At 44.2% G+C, this 23,118-nt stretch overlaps 4 protein-coding genes and 1 long non-coding RNA gene across 8 annotated transcripts; 3 read left to right on the plus strand and 2 right to left on the minus strand.

Annotated features, from left to right (window-relative positions):
• Positions 1-178: 178 nt before the first annotated feature.
• Positions 179-4,833, plus strand: cct7 (chaperonin containing TCP1, subunit 7 (eta)). Its single transcript, XM_077544703.1, has 12 exons — positions 179-281; positions 571-654; positions 724-793; positions 866-972; positions 1,646-1,824; positions 1,897-2,068; positions 2,148-2,312; positions 2,384-2,572; positions 2,740-2,837; positions 2,909-3,041; positions 3,119-3,325; positions 4,243-4,833. The coding sequence occupies exons 1-12, from the start codon at positions 183-185 to the stop codon at positions 4,468-4,470; spliced, it is 1,731 nt and encodes a 576-aa protein (XP_077400829.1). The 5' UTR covers positions 179-182; the 3' UTR covers positions 4,471-4,833.
• hspa12b (heat shock protein 12B) lies at positions 4,778-17,150 on the minus strand. 3 transcript variants are annotated; one of them, XM_077544701.1, is made up of 16 exons: positions 14,579-14,700; positions 14,045-14,126; positions 13,668-13,910; positions 12,706-12,769; positions 12,270-12,352; positions 12,032-12,156; positions 11,776-11,962; positions 10,707-10,811; positions 10,524-10,640; positions 8,661-8,838; positions 7,721-7,807; positions 7,158-7,262; positions 6,679-6,937; positions 6,457-6,560; positions 5,813-6,003; positions 4,778-5,588 (listed from the first exon to the last, which is right to left on the minus strand). In XM_077544701.1, exons 3-16 carry the CDS (start codon positions 13,797-13,799, stop codon positions 5,124-5,126), a joined length of 2,202 nt encoding a protein of 733 aa, XP_077400827.1. In that variant the 5' UTR covers positions 13,800-13,910; positions 14,045-14,126; positions 14,579-14,700; the 3' UTR covers positions 4,778-5,123. The 3 variants fall into 3 exon arrangements, with proteins under 3 accessions (XP_077400827.1, XP_077400826.1, XP_077400828.1); XM_077544700.1 differs by lacking the exons at positions 14,045-14,126; positions 14,579-14,700 and adding an exon at positions 16,990-17,150; XM_077544702.1 differs by lacking the exons at positions 14,045-14,126; positions 14,579-14,700 and having other exon boundaries at positions 12,987-13,789.
• LOC144035197 (uncharacterized) lies at positions 5,471-6,414 on the plus strand. Its single transcript, XR_013288387.1, has 2 exons — positions 5,471-5,590; positions 5,818-6,414. It is a non-coding gene; the product is annotated as an uncharacterized LOC144035197 (long non-coding RNA).
• Positions 14,696-19,100, plus strand: paip2b (poly(A) binding protein interacting protein 2B). Of its 2 annotated transcripts, none has more exons than XM_077544711.1 (4): positions 14,696-14,884; positions 17,135-17,301; positions 17,377-17,556; positions 17,644-19,100. In XM_077544711.1, exons 2-4 carry the CDS (start codon positions 17,146-17,148, stop codon positions 17,698-17,700), a joined length of 393 nt encoding a protein of 130 aa, XP_077400837.1. In that variant the 5' UTR covers positions 14,696-14,884; positions 17,135-17,145; the 3' UTR covers positions 17,701-19,100. The 2 variants fall into 2 exon arrangements, with proteins under 2 accessions (XP_077400837.1, XP_077400836.1); XM_077544710.1 differs by lacking the exon at positions 14,696-14,884 and adding an exon at positions 15,692-16,059.
• Positions 18,793-21,565, minus strand: nagk (N-acetylglucosamine kinase). The gene is made up of 10 exons (XM_077544706.1): positions 21,432-21,565; positions 21,117-21,201; positions 20,946-21,044; positions 20,722-20,863; positions 20,454-20,564; positions 20,251-20,363; positions 20,085-20,172; positions 19,908-20,005; positions 19,766-19,844; positions 18,793-19,679 (listed from the first exon to the last, which is right to left on the minus strand). Exons 1-10 carry the CDS (start codon positions 21,458-21,460, stop codon positions 19,438-19,440), a joined length of 1,086 nt encoding a protein of 361 aa, XP_077400832.1. The 5' UTR covers positions 21,461-21,565; the 3' UTR covers positions 18,793-19,437.
• Between the last annotated feature and the right edge of the window lie 1,553 nt (positions 21,566-23,118).

Below are 23,118 nucleotides of genomic sequence, written 5' to 3' on the forward strand. Positions count from 1 at the left end.
ATTTTCTGTTATTTCTATCGTTTTACTTGTGTCTGTTATGTTATGGCTCTCGTGTATCATATTATTGCTTGGCATAATGTAAAGTTTGTTTAATTAAATAAAGTATTTTAAACAAATAGTACGCCTACTATTATCATTATTATTGTTATTGAATATGTCGCCACGGTGATAACTTTATTACAATGAGTCCCATTCCCACATGCTTTGTGAACGCACCACCGCAAAGCATTGTGGGATTTCATGCCGGTCCGAAGCTTCTCGAAGGAACTGCAAAAATGATGGTGAGTTCAGTGGCCACCATGCCGCTTTTTCAAGTACAATCCATCCCCATCGTAGTGTTTCGCGGCGTGGCTTTACACTCCAAATAACCCAAGATGAAACACGAATTCGTTCTCGTTAGCGGGAAGCCATTATTTCAGGAGATGACGATGTAAAACGCCTAAGAATACCGTTAGCATTGGAAGGCTAACATCTGTCAATGGGCGTATACGACGGCTTGTCGGCTTCGTACGATGATAATAACACGACAAAATTGTTGTTCATTGTGATACCGATTCTGCTTGTCCACAGCCCACACCAGTGATCCTGCTGAAGGAAGGGACAGACACGTCTCAGGGAATCCCCCAGCTCATCAGCAACATCAATGCCTGCCAGGTCTGCAAATCTCGACTTTTGTGTGTGCGGGGTTCATCTGAAGTAATCATGCCTACATGCGTCTCTTAGGTTATATCCGAGGCTGTGCGGACAACCCTGGGTCCCAGAGGGATGGACAAACTCATGGTAGACGGCAGAGGTGAGACGGATTGGCAAAGGGAACAGCTTGAGCACGCGGCGCCGGCGTTAAAACGAGCTTTGTGTTTTCCAGGTAAGGCCACCATCTCCAACGACGGGGCCACCATCTTGAAGCTGCTGGATGTGGTCCACCCTGCAGCGAAGACTCTTGTGGACATTGCCCGGTCTCAGGACGCTGAGGTCTTGTTTATATCTAAACCTGCAAGGGTTGCAAAATTCTAGGACTAATAGTTGTTATTTCTTGAATATGATACCTTTGTTTTGAATTAACCTCCCAGTTACAGGGATGTGATTTTTCCGCTAATTCGCGAGTTACTTTTCATTTGGTCATGATACAATTATTTGTTCATGAAATTTGAACTCTTCAACATTATTTATGTGTTAACTTAGTAATCACATTAGTTAGATATGATGATATTCTCAGTGATAGTTTTTAAAAGCAAAGACAGTCCAATGTTTTTGAATGTGACTGATTTTGAGTTGACTAAAACTGCCATTTTATATGGGATAGTTCAATATACATTGAAAATTTATGCTGTTGTTTTGTCTATTTCTTTGTCATGTGAGTGCATTGAAAGTACTTAAAAACACGGAAAACCCATGAGCTCCGGGGGGCTTTGCCCCCCGTGTCCCCCCACCAGGGCACTGCCCTGGACCTAGCTGGGTGCCAGCGGCCCCCAGACCCCCGGCTAAATTTTCAGATAATTTCACTTTGGTCAAATCACATCCCTGCAGTTAGTTCCACTAGAAAATAATACCAATAATTGTTTTAACCCTCGAAGCAAGGTAGTAGCTGTCTCCCATCAGGATTCCAGCCCCCAGTTTGAAAATCTCTTGTGATACCGGAATTCAGGTCGGAGATGGCACCACCTCGGTCACACTCCTGGCCGCAGAGTTCCTGAAGCAGTTGAAGCCGTACGTGGAGGAGGGGCTCCACCCTCAAACCATCATCCGAGCGTTCCGTACCGCAACCAACCTGGCTGTCAACAAGATCAAGGAGATCGCCGTGCCTGTGAAGAAAGGCGATAAACAGTGAGTGCTCGGGTCGACCTTGAAATCCTGCGCAAATGTTTTTTTTTTTTCTCACCTATGCGGTGTCCTCAGAGAGCAACGGCAGTTGTTGGAAAAGTGTGCAGCCACGGCGCTCAACTCCAAGCTGATTGCCGGTCAGAAGGAGTTCTTCTCCAAGATGGTGGTGGATGCCGTCATGTCTCTGGATGAGCTGCTGTCGCTCAAGATGATCGGCATCAAGAAGGTCCAGGGAGGAGGTCTGGAGGTGGGTCTCCTTTCTTTTTCCTCCTCCAAAGCACAACTTTTGACTTTGACTCATGCGTGTCTTGTCCCCCCCCACTCAGGATTCCCAGTTGATTTCCGGGGTGGCCTTCAAGAAGACCTTCTCCTACGCCGGCTTCGAGATGCAGCCCAAGTGTTACGAGAATCCAAAGATTGCGCTGCTCAACGTCGAGCTGGAGCTGAAAGCCGAGAAGGACAACGCGGAGGTTCGGGTGAAGTCTGTGGAGGTATGGAGAACCCCCCGGCGGAGGACAGCCGAGTCCCCTTTTGTTATTCATCCTCTTCCTCGCATCTTCAGGACTATCAAGCCATCGTGGACGCGGAGTGGAACATCCTTTACGACAAGTTGGAGAAAATCCACCAGTCGGGAGCCAAAGTGGTTCTGTCTAAACTGCCCATCGGTGATGTGGCCACGCAATTCTTTGCGGACAGAGACCTGTTCTGTGCCGGGAGGGTCCAGGAGGAAGATTTGAAGAGGACCATGATGGTAGGACACCAGAAATCCTGAAGTGGTTCCCTTCCTAAAATGTTCTGTAACCTTTAAGGTGAAAAGTTTCACTCGAATGCATTTGGTGAGAAAATTGGGCCTGTTTCGTTGAAGACAAACTAATGTTTTATGAATCTGAAAACGACATTGTGCCATGTGCCATCCAGGCCTGCGGGGGCTCCATCCAGACTTCAGTTAGCAATCTGACAGATGAAGTCCTGGGCCTGTGTGAGCTCTTTGAGGAGGTCCAGATGGGAGGAGAAAGGTAAGAATTTTCATCTTCGTAGTTTCTGTTTTGTGCCCAGCTATCAATGACAACTTTTATTTCTGGCGCAGGTATAACTTGTTCAAGGGCTGCCCCAAGGCCACGACGTGCACCATCATCCTGCGAGGCGGCGCCGAACAGTTCACGGAGGAGACGGAGCGCTCGCTGCACGACGCCATCATGATTGTGCGCAGGGCCATCAAGGTAGAAGAAAAATCGGTGTCAATATTTGCCAGGCTTTAGTCAAGAGGCTTGACAGCCTTTGGACTCTTCTTTTGCAGAACAACTCAGTCGTTGCAGGTGGAGGAGCTGTGGAGATGGAGCTGTCAAAGTACTTGAGGTATTATTCCAGAACCATTCCGGGGAAGCAGCAGCTGCTGATCGGCGCCTACGCCAAGGCCCTGGAGATCATCCCCAGACAGCTGTGTGACAACGCCGGCTTCGACGCCACCAACATCCTGAACAAGCTGCGTGCTAAACACGCTCAGGTAGGGAAGCCGTCCAGACCAGGGTACTTGTATATTTGATTACATTACATAAATACATCAGGGTTTCCGTGGGTGATTTAAAAAAAAAAAAAAAAAAAAAAAAAACATGAAAAGTCATTGAATGGATGTTGCCGAAATGAAGGCCCCTAAATAGTATAAGATGTCCAGGGGCATTAAAAATGTAAATACAGTTGTTGTAAAACATTGTTGTTCATGCTTTATTTTGCAAATGTTGTGCAAAGGAGTCACTATAACACAATTTAGCAATAATAAATGTGGAAAAAATATGGATTTGTGGGTGCTAGTGATTAGTTGTATTTAACAAATGAACCAAATGGCCTGGAGTCCACGAGTTGCTTCATGTTCTAAATACCAATTGCTCTGAATTTGAAGAAAAATGTGTGACGCTAAGGCCACCTGAAAAATACCTCAACACAAATCGGACTCAGTTTCACACTCCTTTAACTGTTCATCTTTTTAACTTCAAATAACGTGAACATTTTTTACTTATGAATTACTGGATCAATGAACTAAAGGATACCACCACATTCAATTTGGCAACTATATTTGTTGATTTTTATATTAAAGATTATGAACATCTTGTAACCAATTTTTGTTGTGGTACATTTACAACAGAAATTACGTGCAATTATTTGCAATTAATCGTGACTTAATAATGGAAGTAATTACAAATTTACAATTAAATATTGTAATCGACTGACAGCCCTAACCTATAAACAGTATGCATGTACATGAAGTACAACGTGGGCATTGAATCAGTTTTAGTTTGTATTAAAAACGCCATTAAATTACATTGCCGATACCTGCAGAAACCCTGTACATACACATATTGTAAGCAAATTCATATGTAAGCGTATGGAAGTATTTGTACTATGTTACTTCGCACCACCTCGCAGGGCGGCATGTGGTACGGCGTGGACATCAACAACGAAGACATCGCCGACAACTTCGTGGCCTGCGTGTGGGAGCCGTCAATCGTTCGCATCAATGCGCTGACCGCAGCCTCGGAGGCGGCCTGCCTCATCCTGTCTGTCGACGAGACCATCAAGAACCCGCGCAGCAGCGTCGACGGACCCCCGGGCGGCGGGAGGGGCAGAGGTCGCGGAAGACCTCACGCCCACTAAGGACCCCCCCCCCCTCTTCCATTACTGCATTTGAATTACATTGACACACACACACGCGGGAAACAGCAGGTGTTATTGAAACACAAGTTTCAGATCATTTTCTTTATTTGAAGATGTTTTTTTCCCCCCCACCTGTGAGTTTTAGGCTTCATCGTTTGTGGTGTGACTTACCAAGCACCGCCTTCGTCAGTTGTAGGTCTCTCCTCCATCCTCGGGGGCCTCCTACTGCCGCTCGCATTCTGAAACCACTCATCAGGTTTTGTGTTATGTAAGAAACATTGAATGAAAAGCACTGAAAGGATCTGCGCCGTGTGCATGTATTTATTGGACCAGTCTTTACAATAAATGCACCGCTGAAATCAACTTACCGATGGCTCGCGTGTTACTTTGGGACACGGCAATCCAAAATGGGGCATCATCGAGACATATAACATACTTGTCACGTCGGTGATTAAATCTGTAACGTAAGTCCGTTTCACCATAAAAGTCCATGAATGGCTGATGTTGATACATTCCTCATACATACAATTCCTGCTATTAAAGAGGACAGGTCCTCACATTCTGAGCTTCTCCCAGCTTGATTTCACTTCACGGGGTCTTTAAATGCTTTCTTTGCATCTTCAAACCAATTTATACTTTGGAAATCTTGCCCTTCAGTTAGACAGGAAGTCAATTGAAGCCTTCACGGAGCGTTTGGACAAGACATCCACGGCTGTAACTTTGATTTCTGTATCCCCAAACTGCATGGTTGCCCTGATCTCCCTCCTCCCCGCCGGGCCTCCAGCTCCCGTGTTGGCCGGTGGTAACGGCTCCGGCAGTTCCAACGTGACCATTCCACACTTCCTGACCCCCGGGTCCGAAATGTACGTGACATCGTCAGTGGCGCTGCAGTAGATGTTGATGATGATTTTCCTTTGGCACGGGCGTGCCGGCGTGTAACTCCGCCTCACCACCTCGCCCAGAGCCACTGATTGGTCTACGGACACGAAGCGGTCCAGGATGTCGGTGCACCACTGTCGGTCGTCCTTGATGAGGAGCTTGTCCCGGGGATGGCGTCCCTCCACGAAGCGGTTCAAGACACCCACGCCGTACGTCAGTGGGCATCGACGCACTCGCACCTGTGAGGGCCCAGTCTTGCAATGAACTATTTTAAAGTTTGGAAATATCGTGACCACCCACCACCACTGCAGACTTTTTAAGAGCTATGCTAATTTCTGTTAGCCTCTCTATAGCATTTCACATTCTAGGTTAGCACTAAGCTAGCAAGCTTTCAATAATTATGGATTGATTGAACATTAACTTTTGTCTTTTGTTTCATATGTCACTATTTGTGTGCCCTCACCACAGTGGGGTCCAGCCCAAACAGCACTGCCCCCTTGAGGATGGTCAGGCCTACGTTGTGGGGGATGATGATGCGGCAAGTGCGTCCCAGTGCTTTGTGGATGGCTTTCTGCAGCATGGGCGACTCAGCAAATCCGCCCACCAGGAAGAGGAAACGCACGCCGCGCACATCTGGCTTCGACATCAGCTCCTCTACGACGGTGAAGCAAAAAAAGATGTGTAAAATCAAGTCATCTTTACTATACTTATATAGAAGACATCTGATTCTCGTACAGGTTTTGACTGCTGGATTCATCCAGCAAATGAAAACGTTTGTAATGTGTTTTTATAATATATATTTTAAAATACTCCATATTATTGTAATAAAATAACGCCACACACGGTAAATACATTAATTGAGCAACATTTTTTTTATATTTTCAAATATAGCTTTAATTCAATGAATATTGTGCTGCTGCTTCTCGTATTTACACCTTGGCCACCTGGGGGCAGTATAGTTCAGACATGTCTATGATGTCGTGCATTGCTTGTTAGCATTAAGCTAAACAGATTTATTTGCCTTCTGTATGAACGGTGAATGAATAAACTTGCCTTACCCGTGTACTTTTTTTTATTAATTGTGATTAATAATATCCTTATTCTCACCTATGTGTCGCACTATATTGGCGATTGTGGGCTGGAAGAGCTCGTTCATGGCTTCCTGGGTAAGTCGCAGCATGCCCTGCGATGACCACTTGACGATGTTCATACTAGAACACACAAAAGTTGCTGTCAAGCAAAAAAAAAAAAAAAGGGAACTAAAAATCCCTCTATAGTGATTCAGGAGTACATAGTGGACAGGGAGTGATTTGGAACACAGCCACTGACTTGCTTCTCCTCAGGGCGGCCTCCACACTCTGCCCCTTGTGTCTTTTGTAGTAGTCGATGAAGGAGAAGGGCAGGGAGATGTTGAGGGCGTTGGCCCGGCCCGGTGCCGCCGTCCGCTTCCTGGCCTCGAACGCAATGGTGAGGTCCACCCAGGCGGCCGGCCGCTTGGCTTTGAAGCTCTGGATGAAGTCGTCCCCAAAGATTTGGCTGAGCATGGACTCGAAAGCCAGGTCCACGCCAACGGCGCCGTATGGACCACCTGAGAGGATAAAAAAAAAACTGTTGGAAAGCGTCTGTAGAATCCGTGTATTATTTTGTGCTTTTCATTTTTGCATTTAATGACTCATTTCTTTCGCTTTTTGTGTTGGATTAATCAACAAAATATGGAGTCGCTTCTTCATTGCCAATTGGAAAATGAAAAGAACAAATGACATCATGCAGATTCTGGAGGGACCCCTTCAGAAGTGAGAAAATAGCACCTGAGGCCTTGTAGAGTTCTTTAAGCGTCCCTTGCGGCTGCTCGATTTGATGGACCGTCAGATCCACTGTTCCTCCCCCGCAGTCTGCCACAATGTACTTGTCACCTGCGCGACACGTTAGCCGTCAGTTCAAGTACTATTTGATACAAAGAACGCAATGTTTTTTCCCCTTAATTTGCCTCTTCGACCAGACCAACACAAACAGCCTACAGGAATCTTAGATTACTGCGCTCCTTGTGCCAGTGTTTATGATATATCCCGCGATAAGGCTCGGCTTTTGCTTCAGGTATGCTGAGTGCAGCAGAAAAGAACATTAAAGTGTGTGTGTGTGTGTGTGTGTGGACAGGAAGGGGAGCTATGAGGGTCAGTGGGGGGAGTGAGTGGTTCTGAAAAAGGCATTTAAAAGCAGAAAAATGACACACTCACTTACTTTCCCATTATACAATGCTTTCATTTGAACTGCGGCCATTTTAATCCTCTGAGATCATGCAAATGTTGGGTCCAAAGGCGGAATAGCTGTCTTAACAATCAACCAGCGATGGGGTAACTGTTCAAAACCTTACCGGTCTGCAGCTCGGACCACAGTTCTCCAGTTCCGCTCTCCACTATGAAGGTCCTGCTGTGTCTGGATCGCCTCAACTGCTCCCTGGCTGCGACGCACAAAGACAACAAGGCTCGAACCTGATTGGCATTCATTTATTCAACAATGTTTACCCTCATCATTTTCACACTCTATTCAGTCCACACGTACAGAACAGGCCGAGCAAACGCAATGAGACGTCACGGCTTTGAGACGATTAATAGTTGAGGACGATGTGGAATTACAAAAATAAACATCCAACCCAGTGAAGGGGTGTGCGCGCGTCCAATCAGGTATAGTAGTGTGGAGTGTTTGTGTAAGTTCCCTCCGAACCCCCTCTGGCCTGCGGAGTCGGAGTAATAAAGACCAACATGTGATACGTATGCGATTGAGCACAGTGACTTTTGTGCTTTGAGGTCACGCGTGTGGTCTGCATGTGTGTGTGATGCAAAACAAAGAAAAATGCAATCAGCCCATAAATGTGTGGATGAGGAGTCTGGAAATAATTTAACATAAAAAACAATTGTGCATTTGTGTGTGTACAAATGGCTCCTCTGTGTTGTCCCTGGGGGGGAAACTGAGGTGGAAGGAGAGCTTAAGATAGCAAAATTGTAAAAGTACAGCAAAAAACAACATCATATAGGGAGTGAGAGTGAAGAGAAGGAAAAGAAATGGAGTCAAAATGACAAGCCAGGAGTGGTGAGATCATAGTCTGGCTGCACCTTGTTCCAATTACAATATCCTGTGTTTAGTGTACGTATGTGTGTGTGTGTGTGTGTGTGTGAGATTGAACGGTCTCGCAGCCACTTGTAAGCGGAGCTGAGCCGTGGTTAGGGGAGAGGGGGTCGGCGGTATTTGGGTGAAATATTCTTAACGCTGAATAACGTGTTGCCCCTGTTGTGGAAACACACTTGTCGCTCTACCTTGTCTGAAGCCGGAGTCAAAAGGTCGCAATCCGTTCACATCCACGCCGTTCGCGATCGGCTGCAGGCTCAGGTCGATCACCTGGTGGAGGCGGAGCTTGCGGCAGTAAATGGAGGCGGCCTCCGGTTCGAGAGCGATGAGGAGCTGCTCGGGACAGTCGGGAGACGCCAGACCGGCCTGGTAAGAGGAAGAGGAAGAGGAAGAGGAAGGGTCAGTATTACTAGAAAGTGTCTTTGGCGTCCTTATCACAAGTGGCTTTCGCACACGTAAGTGCAATCATGAGCCTCTTAAAATGACTTTCCTCAATTAGAAACCATTTTCCCCCATTGGATGTATCTTATTGCAGCATGTCCCACACACTATTGTATTCTCCTAACTACACTCTCTGTGGTGAAAGGATTCTCTATTTAAAAAAAGCAAAAGTGTCCACCGTGTCATTGTCCACCCTGTAAGCAAGCTCACCTATTATGCTGTTTGATCGCATATTTCCAGTTTTCATAATCACACTGAAAATCCTGTCCACCCTGTCATTAAGGGGTTACTGCCCCTTTAAGAGACCGTCAGTCTTCAGTGGCATTATAACCAGCATTTTGTCTTTCTTAACTCATTCACTGCCATTGACGGCTATAGACGTCAAAAAATCATTTTAACTATTGCTATTAGTTTAACTTTTTTTCCCCGTTTTTGTTAACGAGAGTATGAAAGCCTTGAAAAAATATTGTACATTTAGAACGGATATAAAATTTGTGATTAGCCATGAGTTAATATTGAAGTCATGCGATTAATTCCGATTTAAAAAAAAAATCGTCTGACGCCCCTAATTTTTTAATTTTCTTTTTTTTTTAAAATTAGGAACATCAGGCGATTAAAATGTTTAATTGTAATTAATCACATGACTTCACTAGTTAACTCAAGAATAATCAAGAATTTTATATCAGTTCTAAATGTACAATACATTTTTTGAGGTTTTCATACTCTTGCTAACAAAAGTGGAAAAAAATGTGAAAGTAATAGAAATAGTTCAAATGAATTTTTGACGTCTATACCCGTCAATGGCAGTGAATGGGTCGATTTTCAATTGAAAAGACTTGAATCAGTACTTGTACAACATTGATGTCAAATTCAGTCGACAGCAAGTGGCAAAATGGCCGCCCCCTCAGATGTATAAAAATTGATGGATTTTGCTTCATTACTCATATTCTACAAATGCAAGATTAATCAGAATGTCATGTTTACACTAGTGAGGTCACATATAACATTATTGTCAAGAAATGTTTAACGTTGACTTCCACTTTAAACAGTACGGCTTGCTAACATGTTGCTAATGTGCTCATTAAATGCTAACATTAGCCAAAAATGTCCACTCTGTCAGCAAGCTCACATATTTTGCTGTTTGCATGTACATAGTCTGCTAGCTATTAATTAATTTTATACAAATACATTTCAAACAGCATCTTTTTAGGGGGGGGGTGAAAAGGGGAACTCTCAAATGCATCCTTATGATGACTGAAATCATAGCAACTTGATGGAGATGAAATGGAGGTCAACAAGGGGTGGCTAAACATACAAGGGTTCATAAACAGGGTGATAGGTAGAGTGGAGTGACGGGCTGAGGAGGCGTGGACATACGAATAATTAGACTGCACTATACTGTACATACTGTAGGTGTGTGTGTGGGTGAGCGCAGGGCGGTAACTGCTCACAACTTCCCGTGTTTGTGTGCCGGTCTCGCTCATTGTTCTGCTGATGACATCGCGACCAGCAGGAAGCACGCGCGCACACGCCCCAAAACCGCTCAGAGCGTGCGTCCAAACGCAGGTGTAGCTATCCAAGTCTTCTGATTGCGAGTTTGTGGCACTAACCAGGTAGGCGGCCTCTCTCATGAACTGCTTGGCAGGTTGTCGCCACACGGCAGGAACGGTGATCACCCATCGGATTTTGTCTCCTCCCAGTACGGAGGTGGTCTGCTCCTTCACTTCCTTAAAACAACACCTGCTCAGCTTCCTTTGTCAGCGCTAATGTTGCGCATTACTAGCGTGTCATACCTTTAGGGCGTGCTCCCTGAAGAAGCGCAGGGCGTGAGCGAACACCTCAATGGCTGTCACCCGCCGGCCGTTCACCGCCTCCAGCTCCGTCTCCATCGTGAGATCCTGCGGCAAACACAGGATTTACAAGAATACGCTTCAAATATGCGTGTAGCAGTACTTAAAAAATATATACATATTTTTTTCTTTGTATGACCAATCACAGCTCAGCTGCTTTCTGAGTTTGTTTATGTGACGTTCGCAAGATGAGCATGATTGGTCATTACCTGGGCCGTGAGCAACTGTGATGTCATTTTTAGTAGACAACAAGTGGCAAAATGGCCGCCCCATGAGACGGATAAAAACGGGTGAATTAAATTAAATTTAATGTAATTCTTCACAATTTTGAAGCTTATTTAATCAATCAAAATGACTAGAGTTGTTTAAATGTCGAATTTACAATACATTAACTCATTCACTGCCATTGACAGCAATAGACGTCAAAAATAAATTTTTAACTATTTCTATTAGTTTAACTTTTTTCCCCGTTTTTGTTAACGAGAGTATGAAAGCCTAGTTTTTTTTGTACATTTAGAACAGATATAAAATTTTGTATTAATCGTGAGTTAACTAGTGAAGTCATGCAAATATTTACAATTACAAATTGTAATTGTCTGCTGCCCCTAATTTTTAATCTTAAAATATATATATATATATATATATTTTTTTTTTTATCTTTTCTTTTCTTTTTTTTAAGAAAAGATTATTAAAATTTGGGGCATCTGGCGATTCCAATTTTTAATCCTAATTAATCGCATGACTTCACTAGTTAACTCACGATTAATCACAAATTTTAAATCTGTTCTAATACAATTTAAAAAAAAATAGGCTTTCATAATCTTGTTAACAAAAATGGAAAAAAATGTTAAACTAATAGAAATAGTTAAAATTTATTTTTGACGTCTATAGCCGTCAATGGCAGTGAATGAGTTAATTTTCAGTTTAAAAGACTTGAATCAGTACTTGTACTTTCATCAGTATTTTTTTCCAGCGTGAGTACTTTTTGCCACTTCTCTCCCAACATGCTCACACAAGTGCTGTGGATCTTCATCTTGAACTTATCAAAGTAGAGCCAGTGCCGGGCCTCGTCTGGATCCAGGTCGTGGTAAAAGTCCCGCGCAGCAAATCCGAAACTGTGGAAGCGCAAGTCGGGGGTCAGCAGCAGACACGTGGGGCTCTTCTGATTGGCCACGCCGGGGTCCCCGCCCTCCCAGCGTCTGCAGGCAACAGATTGGCACAACAGCATTAGGGTGGTCAAATAGATTAAAAGCGAGGAGGTTCCTTACTTCATCATGTGTATGGCTTCTGAGTCCTCCGTGAAGCTGAAAGCGTAGCCGCTCGAGGTCGTGCCAAAGTCTATTGCCACAACGACTGAGAATGGGCAGGCCATCCGTGGTCTTCCTTCCACCCTCTTCGGATCAAAAACATGAAGTTAATAATTATTTAAGTAATGACTCCGTTGTTCAAAGTTTTTCTTTTAACATCTGGTCTTAAATATGACAAAACACTCGTGTGTGTCTTTACAGGTGAGGGAGACGGCGTGAGGGGTGCGATGCTGCAGTCACTTCCCAAAATGGCTGATGACGACGGCACTGATAAACTGTCGCCTATGAAGACAGGAATGGGTGAGAAGTTGATGTGCTGAATGCCTGGAAAAATTCCACATCGGAACATCCATTGAAAAAGCGAGTGGAAAGTCTTATCGCAGGGGAAAAGGAAGGCTGACACGCATGATAAATACTCATTAGCGCTTTAGCATGTAAACACACTTGTCTTGAGATGTGGGATTAAACGAGAAGAAGCCACTGGAATGTCTTCGGAATGTGAATTGAATAATCAGGCATGAGAAGCGCATGCAGAGAGGTCATCGTGTGTTCAAGATACAGCGTGACGTTAATCCCTGTCGGGTTGGTCAGGTTGCCATAGCGATCACAAAGTTCGCTCTGGAAATGTATCTCACGTGACAATGCAAGGCCGCTGGGGTCCGGCTGCTCCGTGTCAGCCATCTTCACAGGTGTCGCGATCTGGGAGGGGAGACAGGAAAAAAAAAAAAGTCATATTACTAAGGAGAGGTGTAATTAACCACATGTGAGATGTGTTTATGTGAGTAAGTAAGCAACATTACATTATATGCACGATTATTTATGAATAAAACGCCTAATAAATAAAAATTTGCATTCACTCATACTGTACTAATTTGAATCCCAAAAACATTCGTAGCTAAAGATTAGAAACCCTCACCCTGCTGCAACTCTTTGCGCCCTTGAGGAGTGAGGATGCCTTTCAAATCCAAAACTGTGGGAGAATTTCTTTCTCTAACAAAAGGTCCACTTTTTTTTTCCCGAAGGGGGGTGGAGGCAATCAGTGAGTGCAGCCTCGAACCCTCCTCTCCACTGGAGGGGCAGAGAAAAGTGGTGAAGCACACACGAGTAACAGGAATGGGAGGACTGTGACAGCACAGTTGAGGGGAGTTACCTCCATTTGAGTGTGTGTGTGTGTGTGTGTGTGTGTGTGTGTGTGTGTGTGTGTGAAATGGAGACTGAGCGTGCTCTATTCTTGAGTGGAGGGGAGGGTTGCATCGCGTATCACGTCGTGTCATTTCGCCCTCTTTGCATTATCTGCCCTTCCTCCGTTGAATTGCTTCTTCCTGTCATCTTTTTGCTTTTGTTTACAAGAATGTAAAGTACAGATGTTTTACATCTCATTTCCCTCCATTAGTTATGAAATACAGTCGCTGGCCAAAGGAATTTGAGGCTCTTGGCTGCACGACACACAGCAGAGTGATTCAATTTCGAAATCTGGAAACCATTACCTGGCATTGCCCCAAATCCAAGGGGCCCCGATACAGACCCCATGTCACATTGCTTTTCTTCTATGTAACCCATGCTCTACTGTGCCTTTGTGAATGTATTTTACGCTTACGTTTGCCGTGTTTTGCATGAGCTGTGATGAAACGAGGGCCGCCAGCCAGCTCCGAGACACAAAAACATAAAACAGATGCCGGCTCTGATGATCTGTGTTGCGCCTTCGAGGTCGACGCAGGAAGCCAAACATAGGAAGTGATGGGAGTCAGGTGACAGGAAGGGACCCATGCACAGCAATCCTCTCATGAATTCCACATTATCTTTGGGACCCTGGAAGTCCTGAGCAAACCGAGGCACACCCCTAACACACACACAAACACACATTCAGTTATGTTTGTAGAAACATTTTGTATGATCAGACAAAATGTAGGAATATGCTTTCATTGCTGAATAAACACTAGGTCAAAAAAAAAAACTCATACAGGAAGTATGCACCTGCTTGATGTGTGGCATTGCAACTAGCAAAAAGTTATCCAAAGTCCAGTTTACACGTTCTGGGTTTTGGTACACCTCAAGCCTGATATAAAAAAAAAGAAGGCCAAACAATCAAACATTGATACGTGTGTTTGCATCATCAGGAAGGTCACGGGAAGGGTCAAGTGATTAAAACTATTTTATTCTCTGCATCAGAGTCCCCCTCTACTGTAGATTTCAGGCACTACATCCCTAAAGAAGATTAAATCCAGATGTTTGCAGAGTTTAGCACCTCTGGAAATCAAACCTATGATCGTACGACTGAAAATCTGCAGCGAAAACCACTACCCCACTTGTTTAAAAAAAACATATTGCATTTTTTGGCCAATTTCTGCAGGTGGTAAAATAGCTATTACAGCATTAATTATAGGGACTAACATGCTAGTTAGAAGCAGTGGCGTAAAGTCTGCTACATAAACATTCACTTTGTCAAATATTAACAAGCCTCATAGATTAAAAATAGCACAACAAGAACATGGGGTATATTTTGTTTACTTATGTGAATGGGAGGAAGGGCGGGGCATATGGAGTGAATTGCCAATTGCATTGCGCCTATGAGTTGATTGACGTCCGTTTCGACCAATGGGAAAATAGTTCCTGCTGGACAAACGCGACACGGTACAAGGCTCGTCTCCCCTGAACGCTGCGCTGAGCTTTCTCTTGCTTTAACGCCAACAAGCTGTCAAAGAAGACGCGTGTTCGTTGAAAAAAAGTTGAAAGTTATCACTGCGTTACGTCCGGGAGCAGAGACGATCGTTTGTCCAAGTGGATTCGCTCCGTGTTTACGTTTCAAGTTGTTCGGTGAGTCCGTTTTGTCTGCTTGTGAGAAGTCAAGTGAGAACTTTGCCACATGGAGGAAAAATGGGGAGAGAATCTGGCTCTTCCAAATGTAGAATAACTACTTCCCTCGTGTGACTGCATAAACTGCAAGACTTTTTAGGGCAATTCCACGGGAGCCGAACAAGTCAACATGTGGCAGCCTCCCTCACACATAATTGTCCTGAAATAGCTTATTGTTTGCTACGTCTGCTGTATTCATTATTAACAAGTCAAATGAAATCTAATCCACTGGGTATTTGGTGATGGTCAAGGTTTTATGAAGCCACGCAGGCATTTGTTTTTGGTGTGTGTAATGCCGCGTTCCCGTTTCCTCGGAATTTTGGGTCATCGTGGCGTCACAACCGAGCCATCAAATGAGCGGGCAAACCAATCCCTTTTAAGAAAACGATCACTCTTATCGACATCATGGTCATGAAAAGCAGTGTCTACATAAAGATCCAAATGATCGCAGTATCACAGCCATAAAAGTCAACGACAAATGTAGGCATCACAGGATCAGATTAGCGTTACGTCACTCATGCGTGAACGTGTACCGGCTTTGAGACATTTAAGTTTCTATAATTATTTCTATAGTTCATCTTCATCCAAACAGTTTTGGTTTTCCATACTTTACCACCCCAAAAACCCAACTAGGACGTATTTAAAACGCGATGTTCAAAGGGGCGTTCTGTTGAAGAAAGCTACTATTAAACGGAATGTGAACGCAGCACGAAGAAAGAGACGGACGGCATGTTTGTTGCATGCTGTATTAAATTCCCCCTCTTGACTCCGTATTTTTTAAAATAAGACTTGTAAGTACAGTATTTTGCTTTATGGCAAGATTGAACCCAATTAGGTAAAATATTACGAACAAACGAATGACCAGTGTTCGAAAACGACAACGTTACAATAGCATTACGCAATAACATTCGAAAAGCAAAAAATGCGAAAAGTCATTTTCACGAAACACGTCAACTAAATACAGATCACGTGACGATCGCAGTTCTCTCGCGCTAGCAAGGCGGCTAACAAGATTTAGCTAACTCGCGCACCATTGCTTTGCTGCGCTGAAAGCCAGACGGAAGCGACGCTCAGCGAGAGAACCGACGTTTGTGTCACGTCACGTTTGGAATCGCACTTGGAGAACACGATGCCAGGTAACTCGGAGGCCCTAACTTGCCGTGGCTGTGTGTGGTTTATGCTTTCGTCGGTGCAAAAGTGACTGCAATCCCGGAACGCTGCCTTGTTTTTGTTGACCTGCCTCGGTGATGCTGCCATGCTGTTAGCATCGTGCTAACACGTAACTGATCACTCGTCTTTTGTTTGCCTCGCACCGCGATCAAGTTTGGCCTACGGTTGTTTGGAGGTGTAGTGACGTTGTGTTAGTTGCGCCGTGTGTGTTTGAGCAACCGCGCGCGATAGTTTGTCCCAGCCTTTTGTTGTGATGGGATGGCGGCCGTCTTAAGGCCTGCTCGCTGACAGCACAGGCACAGCTCAGCGTCTATTTGTAGCTAGCCTCTTAGCACCACCCCCGGCTAGAAGATCGACAATCCCTTTACCAACTTGGCAGGTAGGCCCGGGCGGCACCTGCTTTAGCCCGTTAGCCGTGTGCAGATGCTAGCAGGCTCGAAGCCACGACGACGACCGCGTTATATAACCTGTTATGAAGCCTTGGATGCTATGCGCGGCGAAGGCGTCTGCTATTTATCACTTGAACTCTCCACCGTCCCCCTGACATCACCGTGGCCTGATTTCATTTGTGTTTATCACCTTTTTATTTTAGCACGTACAACAGCGTTTGAGTATAGTATAACCGTTCTGGTACATATTCGAATGCAGTGTTAACAAACCATTGTTTACATGTTTTCATTGGAAGGATTCTATACAAGAATGCTCATTTAACTGTATGTGACATCCTAGTGGAAGAGCATTAAAATGTTCTGTCTGTCTCAATACGTTGCTGACATAGATGAACAATTCAAAATTTGTTGTCAAGTTCCAAACCAATTCAAATAATGCACATTTGTATCACGTGTCAATATGTCGATAGTTGTTTTTGTACAACTCTTAGGACAGATGTTTCTTACCGCCTCGTGACACGACAGGCTGTTGCATGTTTCTTCTTCTGTGACAACTCTGTGTAGGGTGACGCATAATGTCAGGTTTTATAATCTTACTTATTCCACACTAATTTTAACAACTTTGACTGTGTCATCAAACCCCTTGGTGCAGAGCCGGCTGAGATGAGTGGTCCCGAGGTGGCCAAGACACCGGGTGGAGGCGCGCCAGGGAAGGAGGGCAAAGAGCCGGTGGCTAACGGGCATGCGGGCGACAGCAATGACGCCAACCCCTTTGCTGAATACATGTGGATGGAGAATGAGGAGGAATATAACAGACAGGTTTGTATGTAGTGTATTTGTATTGTTTTTTGGTTTTCTTTTAGTTCCACTGACATTGTTTGCCCCTCTCTGCAGGTGGAAGAGGAGCTGCTGGAACAAGAGTTCCTGGACCGCTGCTTCCAGGAGATGCTGGAGGAAGAGGACCAGCACTGGTTCATCCCATCACGTGATCTCAACAATCAGGGGGTGGATCAACTGCAGCAGCAACTCAACGGCCTGTCTGTCAGCGAACACAGCAATCTCGAGGAAGTGGCGGTAAGAAAAAGACAGGCGGGGGGGAGGGAGGGAGGAGAAACACATTCAACATCCGACAACACCAATTTTCTCCCATCCTTTCTACAGAGGAAGAGCATTTTGAACCCCGAAGCAAAGGAGTTCGTCCCTGGGAAGAAATACTAGGAGTCCCCCTCACCCCCATGGAGCCTTCACACATGTGCACACACAAACACATACACCAGTCCTCACATTGTCAGAGACTCTGGCGGCCATGAGTGAGCACACTGATTCTTACACGCACACACACACACACACACTTGAAGTACCACTGTGTGATTAGGCCCAGTTGGGGGGTGGGGGGATTATTTCTTCATTTTTTCCCTTTCTTTTTGTTTCCTGTTTGTTTCTTGTAAACCGAGTGACATTTTGGGGTGGGGGTTGTTATCACATGTCCAGCCCGACAGTGGGCGAAAGTGCGTCACCGCACTTCAGAATACACGTCAAGGCTTCACAGAGCACGCGGAACCCCCACTGACGTCCCCTGAGAAATGAGGCAGCTACCTAGGAGTGATGCCAGAGTCAACTTGAATCCCCCCCAAAGTGTAACAATAAACTTGAAAATTGACCTCACGTACATTTTGTGTTTCTTCAAATTGGGGATAAAAGCCAACGAGGTTGGAGGTTTCCATACCAGCGAGGTGACTTCTACTTGTACTTTTGGGGGACGCAGTGGACGTCTTGCTGCTCTGTCCAGCTATCACAGGCCAATCCGTTCAGGCCTGTGATGTCATGAACTCATTGTGATGTCATAGGCTGCAAATTTGCAGGATGCTACTCGGGTACGCAATAGCGCAGAGCCAAACCAAATACTCGTGCAGGACCGATTTATGTGGAAATCGGGTCATTCCTGCTAAGGGGGAGTGTTTGGTTTGGAATGCAGACATTGCTTATTTGTTTAGCATCCCAACAAGTGTCCATACTCGCATCAGGTTTCCTGTTTGCTTTTTATCCTTCTCATCTGTTTCGAGGACAGAGGTGTTTTGTGTCTACTGGGTACAGTAACCTGGGGTGTCCGCTCAGTCCTGTAACGTGGGGAGCTGTGAGGGCATATTGTCACCGTTTGTCATCCGCCTGGTTTGAATTCCGTTAAGTGGTGGATTGCATGGCCCTCTTGTGTAAACCTGGTTATTTGTATGAGGAAGTTCTTCTCAGGAGCCCGATTTGTTGTAAATCATAGGAAAAGGTTGCACAGGTAAACAAAAATGTCCTATCGGGTTCATTTCTCAATGTTTATTTTCTGTGTCATGAACATGACTGTTAGGTAAAAACATTTCACTTTTGACACTGTCAAGTTTAGTTAACATTCAAGTTCATGCCGCCCGGGTCAAAGCAGAACTTCCTCATGTGGCGTGGAACCCCGGTGAAGTTAATAGGAATGTTTGCCAGGTGGGTTGTGCAACATGAAATCATTTTTGGTGATTTTGTTTCAAGTTAGTTGACAGAAGCCGTAAAAGTAAAGAGGTCCAAAGACACACAGAGTATTAATTTCAATAAAAATAATGAATAAAGATGTTAAAGGCAAATGAGTTTGGAGTTTTCTTATACATGTCAACTGTGAAAGAAGTCTGTTGCATTGGAATTTACTATTACAAAAAGATTCATTCACTGTATATGCCAAAACAAAGTGATTCATTTGGTTTTGTATTTAGCACCGTGCATGAACACTTTTTCACACAGCCGTTCCATCCTGAGTGGCGTGCAACGCTGGAAGACTGGTGTACAAAAGGAATAAGAATTTGTAGGAATTCCTGGAATTATGTTACATTTGAGTCCCTCTTCTGGATGATTTGACATCACAATATTGTAAGTAACGCCTGAGGATCAGAGGTGATTTTGCCACAAATATTGGCACTTCAAAGATCAAAATGTGCTCTTACTGCCAACGTGGATGATATCGCCCTGCTTACTATTATTGCAGGAGTGACGATAGAAGACGTTGACGTTGGCCGCGTAGTCCATCTTTAAAACTGCACCTAAACGCTGAGCTCCCAGACTTGCGCCCCCAAGCGCCGAGGACTGCTTCAACAGCAGGAGGCTGTAGCCGTGGAAACGGCCTTTGAACTCTTCGGACGATGCCGCCTCATCCAGGACCTCAATGAAGCCTGTGAAAAGGCACAATGAGAGGAGAGCTTCAGGCGCTATTCTGATGGCGTTAAAAGGGCAAAGTTGACGTATGTTGGATGCTGACCTGATTTCAGAAGCTCCCAACTCTTCCACACGGAACCCACGCACAGGATGGGCAGGCCGAGGTCTCCGTTCAGTAGAGGCTAAGGGAGAGAAGTGTTAATAAAGGACACCATTAAAGATGCAATGTAACGTGTGTATGTCACCTCCTGTGCTGCAGGTAGGACGGTTCGCACGTGTTTGGCTAGGACTCTGCCAGCTTGAGAGAACACGTATTGACAAAGAGCATCCCCAGCCTCTGCACCTTTGGAAAAACAACCATGGATGGACTTCTTAAAATTTTCTACTAATTCTATTTGAAACTATAGCGACTCATTGCCTACCTTCAGCCAGCTTCTTACAGAAACCAGCAAAATGGGACTTCTGGAAGTTTCTGTAGAGGTGCGGCAGCATTCCCATGAGGTCAGACACCTACGAAGAATCCCTCATGATTTGTAATCTGCTATTTTACAAATCAACGGTGTTTGGCTGATTTGGATCAGGTCTCACCTCAAAATATTCCTCCATGGCCTTTCTCACATAGGTGTCATCGTGAGGAGGTGAAGCCAGCTTGTCTCTGGCATCAAACACAGTCTTTACCGCCAAATGAGCAATCCAGAATGCTGGGGATAAAATGTTACGAGGATTTCTGACCCATCAATTATATTGCATACTGTACAGTACATAAATAAATGCAAAACTGGCCTTCTTACCAGATCCTTCATCACCCATCATGTGACCCCATCCCCCACAGCCAATCTGGGACCCGTCTGGATTAACTAATTTGCAATTGGAGCCGGTTCCTGATATCAAGACAACACCACCTGGTGAAAAAGACAAACCTTTACACTGCAGTTACAGTCTCTTAACGGTGCAGATCTGACCAAGCAGTAAAATTGACAAGAGATAAAGCCACACCTTAAAGGCGCAAAGTATCAAACCTGCTTTGACAAATGTGTATAAAGATGGTGTTTTACGTACCACGATCACTAGCAGTAGCCATGGCACCGATAGCATCAGTCGTGATAAAATAATGTTGGCTAAGATTAGGAAACAGGCCTTTCATGTGAGCAATCAGTTTGTCGATGGCATCCTTCTGTTCGCCCCCACTCAGAGACATGCCCTGCAAACACAAACACACATTGAAAAAGACAAACAAACAAACATCACATTCTGCTGTGTGGAAAAAAACTAATTTGGCAGACCAGCAAACGCAGCGGCATGTTTGGATCCAGTCCTGCCTCCACCTTGGCTCTCTGGACCATTTCGTTGATGGTTTCAATACATTTGTCCACACCCACTAACTGTATAAACACAGGTGAAGTTAATAAAACAATTAGAATACACACAAAGTAATAAGAATTACTCAAACGCACCCAGTGGTTGGTGGAGGGTCCCTCAGTCTCTGCAAGGATTCTTCCATCTTCTGCTACCAGCACCGCCTTGGAGTTTGTGCCCCCACTGACATAGCACCACCAGAAAGCGTTTCTTACACTTTTAAACTAAATAAATACTGTGGTGGCAAAGTCTGACTAAATAGGAGCAGTGGCTATCGAGGAAATTTAACAACCATAATCTATGTCATTAGGAATCAGGAAATAATTCTAAAACTAAACGCTTACAACTAACAATAACAACATTTGTACATTTTTCCCCCAAAGTGTAGTTAGTGTTTTCGTTTTAAATCTCACCCTTCTACGCCGCCGAATACTGATGCCATGGTCCTCTTCCTGTTTCACTCTTCATGACTCCGGTGATCTCGTGAGACTTCCCATACTGGGTTAGATTCTGCGTTGCTCACAAATGACCAATAGGAGGCAGCACGCGCGGACAAAATCAACGCGACGCGTCACGTCGCAACAATAAAGCCATCTCTTAAAGATTATTTAATTTTATTTGACAAATGTTTGAATGGTACTTGTTCGACGTACGTGATCCTGATTGTAAATTGAAATTATTGAATAAAGTTAAAAAAAGGAGAAAAAAAAGCTATCTCTTAAAGAACCAAACAAATAAAATACACCACTTCGTAAACTTATTTTAAATATTTACGTGTCAAAGTGAATTTGAGTTTGTTTTAAAATGATTTACTTATTTTTTCAACCGACTGATTAGACCGCCTCTACTTTCCATGTCGTGATAAATGCAGAGGGTTCACACTGCTTGTTTTGGGTTGGAATCAGGGGAAAACGCTGAGAGCCAACATGAGGCATCTGCAGCTCATTAGAAAGCGATTCTCGCTTCTCCTGCCAGAGTGGCCAGTCCCCCTGCGACTTTTTGTTAAATTATCATAAAAAAGAAACGTATAGAGTGGAAACCACGTCTACTTTGTAGTCGTATTAGTGTTTTTAGTGTGAACACCTTAACATGGTCAATAAGGAGTGCTAAGTGTGGCCATGACAGAAAAAGAGACGTTACGCAAGAGTGAGGAGGTGGGACAAGAGGAAGAGGAGCGCACGTCAAGCGTGAGTGCAAAAGCGGATACGAAGCATGTAACCTTCAAAATAAAACATCATTATCGCATCCATTAGATCAGTGGTGTTCAAACTTTGTCCTCAAGGACAGGTCCCGCAGGTTTGGGATGTTTTCCATTTCCAACACACCTGAAGTTCATCAGCAAGCTCTGCATAAGCCTGTTAATGATCCTGTTCATTGGAGACAGGTTTGTTGGCGCAGGGAATCATCCAAAACCTGCAGGACTCCGGCCCTCAAAGGACCAAGTTTGCACACCACTGCATTAGGTCAATGTTTCACAACCTTCAGTGAGCCATGGCACCTATTTTGCCTAAGAAAAATGACCCATCATCCCCCTCCACACCGTAAAGCGAAATTGCCACAAAAAGTAAATAAACAAAATAACTATTGATTTTATTTCAATATATCCACAACTTGACATTTGCTTACGTAAGTGTGAAAGCCAATAAACACCAAGGAGATATATTTCGCTGGGATCGGGCCGAAACCTCACGTCACAATTTGTTAAATGTAATAATAATAATAAAAAAAAAATCTATACTATTGATCTGTCAACATGACACATGGGTGTTATTTTTTTTTTTACAAATTTTGATCAATCTTAAGTATTGAAAATGGCTTGCTCTCTTTGGTGATGCAATGTTAATGTCTGAACAAACATGTCTCCGGAAAAAAGATGATTTTGGAGGTACAAGGTTTTGGCCTGACGCCAGCAACTTGTAGAACTAAAAAAAAACATGACTTATTCTGTTATATGAATGAAAAGTGGATACACTGGTTTATTATTGTACATTATTGTAATGTAAGAGCATATTGTTGGATATGTCATAATGTCATTGCCATTAAAAAGAACAAAAATTTACACTTTTATATTGAAAGGTTGAGGAGAATATTGATGTCGTT

This window comes from Vanacampus margaritifer, chromosome 15 (genome assembly GCF_051991255.1).
Source record: "Vanacampus margaritifer isolate UIUO_Vmar chromosome 15, RoL_Vmar_1.0, whole genome shotgun sequence".
In the NCBI taxonomy this organism is placed as follows: Eukaryota; Metazoa; Chordata; class Actinopteri; order Syngnathiformes; family Syngnathidae; genus Vanacampus; species Vanacampus margaritifer.